The 11,142-nt window shown below is 63.9% G+C and overlaps 1 protein-coding gene across 1 annotated transcript; it reads right to left on the reverse strand.

The window, feature by feature from the left end:
• Window positions 1–1,206: 1,206 nt before the first annotated feature.
• On the reverse strand, window positions 1,207–10,641 carry CABP7 (calcium binding protein 7). The gene is made up of 5 exons (XM_057747174.1): window positions 10,533–10,641; window positions 3,184–3,327; window positions 1,955–2,067; window positions 1,560–1,713; window positions 1,207–1,334 (listed from the first exon to the last, which is right to left on the reverse strand). The coding sequence occupies exons 1-5, from the start codon at window positions 10,639–10,641 to the stop codon at window positions 1,207–1,209; spliced, it is 648 nt and encodes a 215-aa protein (XP_057603157.1).
• Between the last annotated feature and the right edge of the window lie 501 nt (window positions 10,642–11,142).

Genomic DNA, 11,142 nt, shown 5'->3' on the forward strand with positions numbered 1-11,142 from the left:
CTTGGGGGCCGGCAGAGGTTCTGCACAGCTGGGCAGGGGGCGGCCAGTGTGGCTGTGACTCGCCCAGGTGAGACGTAGCTCCGGATCTGGGCAGGGGAGCTGAGGACTCGGTCTGCCATCCCGGCCCCTACGTCTGCCCATGCTGAGCGGGTGCCTGAGCATGAGATGGGGCAGGGATGGGAGCTGGGTCTCTGACCTGGGTGGTGTGGAGAAGTGGGCCACCCAGGAGGACAGGCCCTGGGTTGGGAGGGCAGCCTGGCTGAGCTTCCCGGCACTGACACCAGGGGTGGCTTCTGGCCTGGAGGAGCCCCCCGGTCAGTAGGGAGACCACATAGGCTTCTCAGGTGATTCGCAGCCTCTAGGCCCCAGCTCTGCTTCCTGCCTCAACTGCCTTCCAGTTCTAGATTCTGTGCTGGGGTGCTGGTGGGCAGTGTGGCCTCTGGTGGGGGGGGCCCAGTGGGTGGGGTGGCTGCTGGGCCACCTCAGATGCTCCATCTTCCATGAGCTTCTGTCCTTCCTAAAAATCGCCATTGATGGGGGAACTGAGGCCAGATCTAGAAGCCCTCTGAACCTCAGGCTCCTCATCTTTGAAATGGGCTGATTCTCTAGCCCTAGTGGGTGTGTGGAGGAGGGCTGGGTCTGAGTCTAAGGAAGATCAGAGGAAGGGACTCAGAAGAAGGCCAGGGGCTTCCTCAGGCCATGCCAGGGAGAAGGGCTCAGGAGACCCCAGCCTCATGTACGCCTCCAAGAGGAGGCTTTCTGTCCCCTGCACTCCTCCGCCATGGCCCTGGGCAAACCTCAGGGCCAGGGTTGGGTTGGCCATGTGGCCCTGGTCACACGGTGCCTCCTCCTGCGTAAGGAACCTGCGGCTACTGGGCCCTGTGCAAATTCCTCCTCATTTCCCAGGAGCCCCTGGACAGCAGGAAGAGTTAGTGCTACATACAGGCCAGGGTGGGGCACGGGCAGGGTGCAGGCGGGGCGGGGGCCATCCCCAGAGCCACCGCCAGGCCCTCCGCAGCCGCAGCTGCAGCCGGGCCACAGCTCCATGCGAGGCCTGTGGGGCAGGTGGGGTGGTGCTGCTGGATGCCCAGGCCCCGAAGTACACGTGGCAGCGGCCCAGGGAGCCGGCGGAGGGAGAGGACTGCAGGCGGCGGTGGGTGTGGAGGGGCCCCGTGCCCCGCGCGCCAGACGGGCCCCCTGGGGCGCCTATTTCATGCCGCTGCGCAGCACCTGGTTGGCTGCGATGAGCATGACGCTGATGATGAAGGCGATGGCGAAGGCGCAGATGAGGCTCTTGCGCACGCACGTCTGGCGGATCTGCTGGTTGGAGCAGGCTGTGGCCACGCACCGCCGGGGAGCGCCAGGGAGAGAAGGGGACAGTCAAGCGATGGACTCAGGAGCCGCCTGCACGCCTGCACGTGGGCTCGTCCCGCGGGGCACACGGGGACGCCAGGTTTGGGGCAGGCAAGGAGGCCCCCAGCCCCCCCTCCGCAAGCCCCTGGTTCCTCCCTTGCCCGAGCCGTCGGCCTGCCCGTGGGTTCCCGGGGTGGGTCACTCACTCTCCACGTCCACGGGGCACTCCTCTGCCGTGCCCAGGTGGCTCTCCTCCTCTGTCATGATGATGTTCTCGATGTCCTTCATGGACAGGTGCTCACAGAAGGTGTCGTAGAGCAGCCGCTTCAGCTCGTCCACAGTCAGCTTCTGCATGTCACACTTGGGTGGGGGGAGACACGGTGCTCTGGCCACCACAGTCCCTACCCAGCACATGCAGCCACACAAGCCAGCAACAAGCCTCCAGGTTCTGGAGGGCTGGGGACCACTCATGCCATTCCTTGAGTCCCTGACCGACACCAGCCTCCCCGGGGACCTTTACGCTGTGGGCCCGACCCTTCGCTGGCCCAGTACAGCCCTCCACTGTGCGCACAGCCCTGGGTCCCTATCAGCCAGGGCGTACCTTCCAGAAGACGGTGTCAAAGTCAGTGCCGTGGAACCTCTCTGGGATCCCCGAGGTGGAGAGCTTGGGTCCCAGGAGGGTCACAAACTCCTCGAAGTCCACTTGGCCGTCACCTAGAGCGGGCACAGCTCCAGTCAGCCAGTTAGGTTGCACCTGGGCACCGTGGGCCACTGTGGGGCCTCAGGCAGGTCCCCTCCTCAGAGCCTCCTGTGCCAGGCTCTGGGCTGGTGCTGAAGCCACCGAGTGTACTGAGGCCCCACCTGACGACGTGGAGGTGGAGTGCAGCAGGTAGGCCCTGAGCGGGCCTCGCGTGTGGGGGACACAGTTCACTCTGGACCCTGCACGGCTCCCCAGCACCCTGCTGCTGTGCTGGAGCGGGTGTTGGGCCAGACATCTTCCCCACCACACAGACAGGAAATGAAACTCTGGATGGGGGACCACCTGTCCAGGTCATCACCTGCTCTCTGAGTGGAGAGGAGACGGCAAGAGGGGGATGAGCGGAGGGCACCGGGCATTACTGGTTCTTATGAGTTTTTCTTTAATTAAATGTCAGGTGGCAAATACAACTGAATTGATTTTTTATTTTCGGTGACGGGAACTGGGTTATTTAGTATATCCGTTCTACTTTTCTGGACTTCAAAATTTTCTTGGAGGGCTTCCCTTGTGGCGCACTGGTTAAGAATCCGCCTGCCAATGCAGGGGACGCAGGTTCCACCCCTAGTCCAGGAAGATCCCACATGCTGCAGAGCAACTAAGCCTGTGTGCCACAACTACTGAAGCCCGCACACCTAGAGCCCGTGCTCCGCAACAAGAGAAGCCACCACAATGAGAAGCCCATACACTGCAATGAAGAGTAGCCCCCGCTTGCCGCAACTAGAGAAAACCCACGTGCAGCCATGAAGACCCAATGCAGCCAATAAATTAATTAATTTAAAAAGTAAAAATTAAAAATAACCTTAAAAAAATTTCTTGGAATACAGAGCGAGAGAGGCAGAGTCTCCAACCTCTCGGTGTGGCTGGGGCTGTCACACTCTCTCTGGCCTCAGTTCTCCAGGCTGAGAAATGGGGCCAGACCTGGCTGCAAACCCAAGCCACGGGCTTGGAAGGCTGGCTGGGAGCACGGAGAGTGACAGTGACAAGCCCCCTGTGAGCGCAGTCCCAGTGGCTCAGGTCCCAGACTTGGTCCCCCCGGGCGAAGGGTGAGGAAACAGGCAGGGGGTAGGGCTCACCGTCCATGTCCAGCCTCTGGATGATAACTTCCAGCTCCACCTCGTTGGGCATGTAGCCCAGGGAGCGCATGGCCGTGCCCAGCTCCTGCTTGGAGATGAAGCCATTGCCATCGCGGTCGAAGACTTTGAAGGCCTCTCGGATCTCTGCAGGAGGAGAAGAGCAGACCGGGACCTCACCCCTGTCCCCGACACCCCACTCCCCAGACTCCCAGAATCCCAGATCCCGCAGCCTGAGCCTGGGATGGAGAATCCCTCCCACCCCCAGCCCGCCAGAGCCTGAAAGTCTGGTCAGAAACAACTGGCTGGGAGCCCAAGAGTCCACTACAGCACTGCCTCCCTGGAGCTCAGGGCAGGCCAAGCCGGCAGCAAAGGTGCCCAGGCCCCGCGGCAGTGAGAAGACCGCCCCGGGGGTCTCCACGTGCCAGGCTCCCACAGCCTCTCCAGGCGTGCTCACGACGACCCCGTGTGGCCAGTACCACGGGTCCCATTGTGCAGGGGAGGACACCGGGCCACTGCGCAGCTGGTCGCCTCGGAGCTGCCGAAGCTTCCTTGCCCACCCCCATCCCCATCGCACTTCCTTCCCGGGCTCAGCTCCTTAATACATGAGGCGGCCACACGAGGCAGCCGCGGCTCTGGGCTAATGGTCTGACAGCTCAGAGCAGACTGCCTCCCGGAGCCCAAGGGCTGGGGGAAGACAGAGAATGGATGCAGGGGCTGCGGCAGGCACGGGCCATCTCAGGTGTGGGGGTCACTCCCCCCATTGTACAGGTCTGAGGAGCTGGGTGACTCCAGAGTGGGGCGCAAGACACTGGGCTGGGAGCCTGGGAAAAAGCAACCCGATGAGTGACCTTGGGCCAGCCTCAGTCTTACCCACAGTAAAACGGGCAGTAGCGGCATGAGGATGAAAAGGTTTTACCCAGGACATCTAGGAGCTGTGAAGGGTTGAGGGTCCTAACCTCTCCCCGTTCACCCTTTTTTCACCTGTTTCTCTGCCTGCTGTCCTTTCACTGTTAGCCCAAGAAGGGTCCTGCAGAGCATTTCCCGTCGGTGGGGAGGGAGTCTCAGTCTACTCCAGCTCCCGGGGGTCTCCATGCTCAATTTGCCTTTGCCTGAGCTGTTCCCCCAGCGGGACCTCAGCAGGAAGAGGTGAGCTCATGAGCTTGCGGGCTGGCGGGCGTATGCGTGCGTGCGAGCGTGCATGCGTGCGCGCGTATTTGGAAGGAGTGACAGATGAGATGCTCCACGCTGCACACCTGGAAAATCAGGCCCAGAGAGGCTAGGTGGCCAGCGTGGGGTCAGGGCTGTTTCTGCTGAGGGCAGGAATTAGGCTGGCACAGGCTTGGCCTAGGAGGGGTCTGTGAGCCCCTGAAACTGACTGTGGGATCCCACACCTTGGGGTCATTCCCTGCTTCTGCTGGGCCTGCTATAGTTCAGAGAGGGTGGCCATGTGTCCCAAGCCACACACCAAGGTGGCTTGGGCTGAAGCCCCAAACTTCATCAGGCTCTGCCCACCTTGTGTCTGTACTGAAGGCCTGGAGGTTCCAGTTGACATGCAGGCCAACACAGAGTCAGTGGGCCACACCTGAGTTGCCTAGGTTCCCAGACCCTTTGACTCTGGACGGCCCCCACTCAATCCACGCAGGGCCTGAGAACCTGGTCTCCTAACCAGTGGCCGCTTGGCCAGGAGAGCAGCTGGGAAGGGAGATCTGGGCCAGGTCCAGGGGCTTCTGTAAACACTGGGCCCTGGGAACTCCAGGCCAACTCCCATCCAGAGTTTTCCTGGACCACCGAGGAGGTGGTGAGCTCCCCATCCTCAGAGGTATGTGAGCAGAGGCCCAGCAGTGATAGGGACTGCTGAGCGGATTCCAATCACCTGGGAATCTTTGGGTCGCGAGGCAGGCACTGAGCATGCAGCCAGGCCAATCCTCTGCCCGACCCTCCACACACACACACACACACACACACACACACACACACACACACACACACACACACACACACGTAGGTTTCCGGCGGGCACTGCTGACCTCCTGACCCAGCCACAGGCTCTGCCCACCTCAGGCATCCTGAACTCCAGCCCTAGGGGCCCTTTCAGTCCTGGTGGGCGCCAGGGCTACTCCACCTCCAGGCCTTTGAACACGAGGCTCCTCTTGCCTGGAATGCTCTTCCCCTCACCATGGTCAACTCTGTGCATCCCTGGTGCCAGCATGGATGGCATTACCTCCCTGGCGCCCTCCCTGCCCTCCAGCTGACTCTGGCCCTCCTCTGGGCTCCCACAGACCCCACTCTTCCCCCCAAGGATTCCTTCCTGACCCACCGGATTGTGAACTCTGAGATGCCATGAGAGCAGGAGCCGGGTCAGTCTCGTTCACCGCTGGGTCCCTGTTACCTGGAACAGTGCCCATCATCCAAGCATAACCATTTGCTGATACATGGTTAAGTGAATGGATGACTGATTCGGGGAGCCCACCCATCTGGAGCACACACACAAAGGAGCTGAGCAGAAGTTCATGCTCTGCTTGGTGTGGGGTCATTGCTCGGAGCCCATTTACTCATAGTTTGCAAACGACCCTAGTGAGGGCAAGCGTTTGCTTCTACTCCCCAAGCAGCCAAGAACCAGGAGGGAAGCCTGAGGACGCTGCCTGTCCCCTCGTGCAGCCCGAGGACACCCTCACTCCATGGGCCACCACAGAAGAGGGGGATCAAGCCGAAGCCAGGGGTGTGGGGAACCATCCTCAGACCCCTGGGTCAAGGCCTGGTTTGGGGAAGTGGGAACCCAGGGCAGGCACCCCATCTTTCTGGGTCCTCGGCTGGGAAACCTCAGGGTGGGATGGTAAAACCCTGGACCCACAGTGGGGCTGCAGTGGGTGCTGGCTCTCTCCCCTGCAATGAGTTGGGGTTCAGGGGACCCTCCCACCCTGAAAGGGGCCAGGTGTGTTTCCCAGAGTCCAGGGCTGCTTCCATTGGAGCCCCTGACCTCCTTCTAAAAGTCCTGAGAAAACGCACAGGAGACAGTGGAGGGCAGGTGAATCCTGGGGTCCGCGGGCAGGCGACAGGCCCAGGGGCGGCCCTTTCTCAGGCAAGACTAACCTCCCAAGACCACTGGTCAATCCAAAGACTGCCACCTCCCCACCCACGTGTCCCCTCAGCCACTCCTCCCTGGCATGCCCGCTCACACCTCAGTCTTGCTCTGTGTCCTCGCCTTTGCTCAGAGCTGTGGCCCAGCCCCAGCTGATTCTTGAGGCCAAGTTCAGGGATCACCTTCTTGGCCAGAGAATCAGCACTATGTCACACAGACGCAGGGTCAGAACCCAGCTCTCCTCCATCCTGGTTGCGGGCCCTTGAGCGGGTGTTTGCTCACCTGTACAATGGGGTTGCGGCAACGACTAAATAAGAAAATCAAGCATGTAGGTGCTCGGCCAGGCTGGGCCTGGCTCACAACAGGATGCTATAAATCAGAACGTCCCAGACGGTCCAGCAGAGCCGGAAGGAGAGGGAGGACTAGGGGAGCTTCCGACACCAGGCTAGCCTTCCTGTTGGCTGGTGCCAGGACTTGGGGGCCCGGGCTTGGAGCCTGGCTTTGCCGCTCAGCGGCGGATCGACCTGGGCAAAGCACCTCCCTCTCTGAACCTCGAGAGCCTTGCCTGGGAGATGGGAATGTGACTCTTGCCCCGTCACTGAGGCCTGGACTGTGCTGGGGGCTCCCCGAGTGGGGTGGGTGCATGGCTGTCCTATTGCTGCTGCCGCCACCGGCACATCCCAGCTGGGCGCGTTTCCCCGAAAGCCTCACTCTGTTCCCGCTCCATGAGGCCCGGGGAAGCCTGCCGTGCTCCATCTTGGCATGGGGACGCCTGGCCCAGGCAAGGGCTGGCAGGGCCTCTGGGTTTCCAGGCCGACACTGGTCCCTACCTGCCGCCTCCAGCCGGACACCCTCAATCCCCTCCCCAGCCCGTGGAGCTGCGTCAGGGCCCGCGTCCCCAGCGGCCCCAAGGGACGCCAGCACTGTCAGGGAGCCAGAGCCCCGAGAAGGGTGCGTGGGCGGAAGGTCACCTTGAGGGGGGCAGTGTCCGTCCTCTGTGATGACAGCCGCTCTCCGTGGCATTGGCCCCGCGCCCCAGCACTTTGGCCTCCCCGAGATTCCGGCCTGCACAGAGGCGGCTACTGGGCTTGCAGGGAAGAGGGGCAGGAAAAGGGACTTTCCTGCCCCCTGTACCCCAAATGCCCGTTTGGCCACGCTCAATGAAGGCTCCACGGTCAGACTAGGCAGGTCAAGTGTCAGGCCCAGACCCCTGCCCTGGTGGCTGCCTGCCTGTCCGTAGGTCTCCCGCCTCCTCTCTCTGAGAAGAGAGAGGGCAGCTGCCCCAGTTTCCACCCTCAGGTGCTCAAGTCTGTCAGTGCCACTGGGGTCAGCCTTGGAGATGCCACAGGCCCAGGGTGGGGGTGGGGGGTGCTCTGCTGTGTGTATCTTAGGGAGAATCTGGGAGATCCTGTATCTCTGCCTCAAGGGGTGCTGGGGGACCCAGGCCAGCTCTGCTCAGCCACGTCTACTCGGCCACCTGCCATCCAGGGGTCCCCAGGTGCCTCTGCCAGGCCTTCAAGGCCTTTTCCCCCCACCCTCTCCCCCAGCCTGCCTTTCTGGCCTGGCCCCCTGCACACCCTGGGTTCCTTCCCTGACCCCCACCCCTCAGCCTCTCCACTGCTGCGCCCCGGTCCCCGAGCCCCTACTGCATGCCAGGCCCTGTGCTGAGCACTTCCATCACATCCTCTGTCACCGGCAGCCCTGGGGAGGGGCAATGCCAATCCCCTTTTACAGATGGAGAAACCGAGGCAAGAGAGGCAAATGATTGCCCAAGGTCACTCCATACATTGAAGGAGCAGAGACTCAAACCCACCACTGCTTGTCCAGGAAGCCCTCATCTTAACCCAGGGCTCTCCACCTCCCTTCCTAGTCCTCCTACCCCTTGGACTAACCGCCCCCTGGATTTCTGCAGGCAGGCCACGTACTGTCTGCGGCGTTTCATCCCAAGCCGCCGGGCTTCCTCTCCTTGGCACATGTGGCTCCCCCAGTGATGGGCATCCTCCCAGCAAAGGGCCTGGGTCTTACCCAGGCTACCCTGGGGCAGAAGCACTGATGGGGCACTGGGAAGGTGGAGGGGGCAGAGGGGGGATATTTGCCATGGATGGCCACCCTTCCCATCAGAGACTTGGTCTCCTAGGAGAAGGGCTTCCAGAGCGCCTGCAGTCAAGAAGGGAGTCGATCACAGAGGACTTCTCGTCCTCATCCATGGCTGCCCGCAGGCCGGGGGGTGGGCTGGGGCCACCAGGCATCCGCTTACTCCGTGGCCCCCTCCTGCCCTTCAGACGCCCCCTGTGCCAGGCCCCTCTGCTCCACAGGGCCCGGGAGAAGGGGACAGGAGAGAAGGAGGGAGTGCGTTTGGTGTGGCTGGTGACTAACGTTCCTGGGCTCCTGCCAGCACGTCCGCCATGCGGTCCAAGGGGAGCCTGCGGCCTCTTTGGCCCTGCACGGCCCGCCCTGTGCCCTGCTCACCCCTGCACCCTAGCCTCCTCTCAGCTTCTCCCCTTCCTTGGGGTCTGAACTCTAGGGCTAGGAGATGGGAGATCAGGAGAGGAGGGACCAGTGAGGCCCACAGCAGGGCTGTCAGGGTCATGGTGGGGGGCTGGGAGCAAAAGGAGGGAACGAGGTGAAAGCTGCCTGGGGTGTGGTGGGGGGGACAAGGTTTACCCCTGCCCGTGTGGCCAGGAGGAAGGGACGGATCAGGGCATGTGGAGGGGAAACTGGTGAGAGGCCTGGGGTGGCCCAGGGTAGAAGAAGACAGTGTTAGGGAAGAGACAGCCTCTGCCCCACCCCCTGCCCTCTCGCCCCTCATCATACTGCCTCCTTCTCCCGGCCCTGGATGAGACTCTGGTTCCTGGGCTTCCGCCCAGACAGGGCAGGGACTTGGGCTTTGGAATTCAAGGCCAGAGACCCAGCAGCAGCACCCATCCATCTGTCCTGCCCGCATCAGCCACCAGACCCCATTTCCATGGCTCGCCCAACCTCTGGAGGCTTTCAGGGGGACTTGGCGAGAAGCAGGTGGCTCGCAGTCCGTGGTGCAGTGCGGGGTTGGGGGTGGGGTGGGGGTGGGGGTAGCTGCCTTCTCCCCTTGATCTTCCCCCTGATCCCATCTGACTCGCCCCAAGATCTGCTCCCTCCAGGGCTGGGGGAAGAGGCTGGACCTCTCTCCATGGCTTGTACTCCCACCATCATCCCTGACTGTGCTGGTGTCTCAGCTGCACCCCCAAAGGCCCTGTTGAGCTCCAGACCTCAGAGACCCCTGAACCTAAGGTATCTGAAGAGAGGCCCACCCTCTGGGTGATCGCAGCCCCTCCCCCAACAGCTGACAAGCGGATCCCAGGGGGCCAAGACTCCTATCAGCCCAGAGCCCCTCACTCTACTCCATATGGGGCCCCAGGAAGTCTGGGGGGAGGGGAAATCTGAGCACTTGCCCCCAGCCCAGTAGAGAAAGAGCTCGCAGGCCCCAGGGGTCTCATTGCTCCTGAGAATCCTCTGTCCGGGGCCCCTGGCCTCTGCCATCTGCCCTGATCTCGCCTAGCAGACTGCCTAAGGTCCCCATTCATGTCCAGAGGTGAAGGGAGTCCAAGAGGACAGATTTAGGTCCCAGCCTCTCTGCCTTTCCCTACCAGGCTTGCTTATCGTGACCAAGCCGCCCAATCTGGCCACTTGTTGTCGCCACCACCTCCCGGGCCGCCTTCCTGGCGCTCCAGGCTGGGGGTCCCCGCAGGGCTGTGGGGAAGGGGCTATGGCCGCAAGAGGGGCTTGGGGCAGCCCGGCCGCCGGCAAGAGCAGGGCAGTCGCCCTCTCCCCTTCTCTCGCTGCCCGAGCAGATTGGATTTTAAAAGCGACACGAGAGGAATGTCAATGCGAGCGCAGAGCCGCGGGCAGGCGCCGAGGAGGGGGTCAGGATGCGGGTGCTCCGGCCGGGCCGGTGCGGGGGGGCACAGCTCAGACCCCCAACCCAACCTGTCGCGTTGCCGCACCGTCACCGCGGACTGCGCGGCCCCGTGACCCCGCTGCGGGGCCCAGCAAGTTTCCGCAGCGCGGGGGACCACGCGGGCAGGGGCTGGGCCGCCCCTCCGCCTTGGCGACCCCCCACCGCGGCGCCTAGGGGTGCGAACTCGTCCTGCCTCCCCGCGCAGCTGTTCGCTGGAGCGCCCACCTGGCAGGCGGCACCTGCAGACAGCCCCCGGCCCCTGCGCCCCTAGACCGCGCTTCACCTGGGCGCACAGGTAGGAGGGCCGGCGGGCGGGGGTCCCGGCGGGGCACTCACCCTCCAGCTCGTCCTCAGGGATGTCCACGGGGCGCTGCTCCGACAGCAGGTTGGGCACGGTGTAGATGCCCCGGTACATCAACGCCGCCGTCACCGGGTGGAACGGCATCTTGGAGGCTCCGCGCCCGCCCGCCCGCCGCAAACTTTGAGGTCGGGGCTCATGGGCCGCCGGCGGCCCCGGGGGCGGCTGGAGCGGGCGGGGCGCGCGGCTGCGGAGGGCGGCCCGGCGGCGGCAGAGGCGGCGAGGCGGGGGGCGCCCCTCCGGGGGCCTAGCTCCCCCGCGCCCCGGGCCGCCGGTCCATGCCACCCCCTCCCTCGTCGGGCTCCCGGCCGGGGCCCCGCTGGGGCCGCGGGGGCGGCGCCGCTCTGGCCTCTCCGCTCGGGCCGCTGCGCGCTGCGCCCGCCGCTCCCGCTTCTCGGTGCCCCGCGCGCTCCGCGCTGCGCGCCGCTCGCCTCCCGCTCGTCCGCTCGTCCGCTCGTCCGCTCGCCGGCGCGGCCGCCCGGCCCGCCGCTCCGGCTCTCGCCGCCTCCCCTGCTCGCTCGCTCGCTCGCTCTGTGCCGCGCTGGCTGCGCTCCCCGCCTCCCCCGCCCGCCCGCCCCCTCCGCGCTT

The sequence above is a fragment of the Hippopotamus amphibius genome, chromosome 8 (assembly GCF_030028045.1).
Source record: "Hippopotamus amphibius kiboko isolate mHipAmp2 chromosome 8, mHipAmp2.hap2, whole genome shotgun sequence".
In the NCBI taxonomy this organism is placed as follows: Eukaryota; Metazoa; Chordata; class Mammalia; order Artiodactyla; family Hippopotamidae; genus Hippopotamus; species Hippopotamus amphibius.

Coding starts and splice junctions, on each gene's coding strand:
- CABP7 (XM_057747174.1), bottom strand. CDS start 10,641: ATGCCGTTCCACCCGGTGACGGCGGCGTTGATGTACCGGGGCATCTAC. Junction 3,328..10,532: donor CCCTGAGGACGAGCTGGAGG/GTGAGTGCCCCG, acceptor CTCCTCCTGCAG/AGATCCGAGAGGCCTTCAAA. Junction 2,068..3,183: donor CCAGAGGCTGGACATGGACG/GTGAGCCCTACC, acceptor TGCCCGCTCTAG/GTGACGGCCAAGTGGACTTC.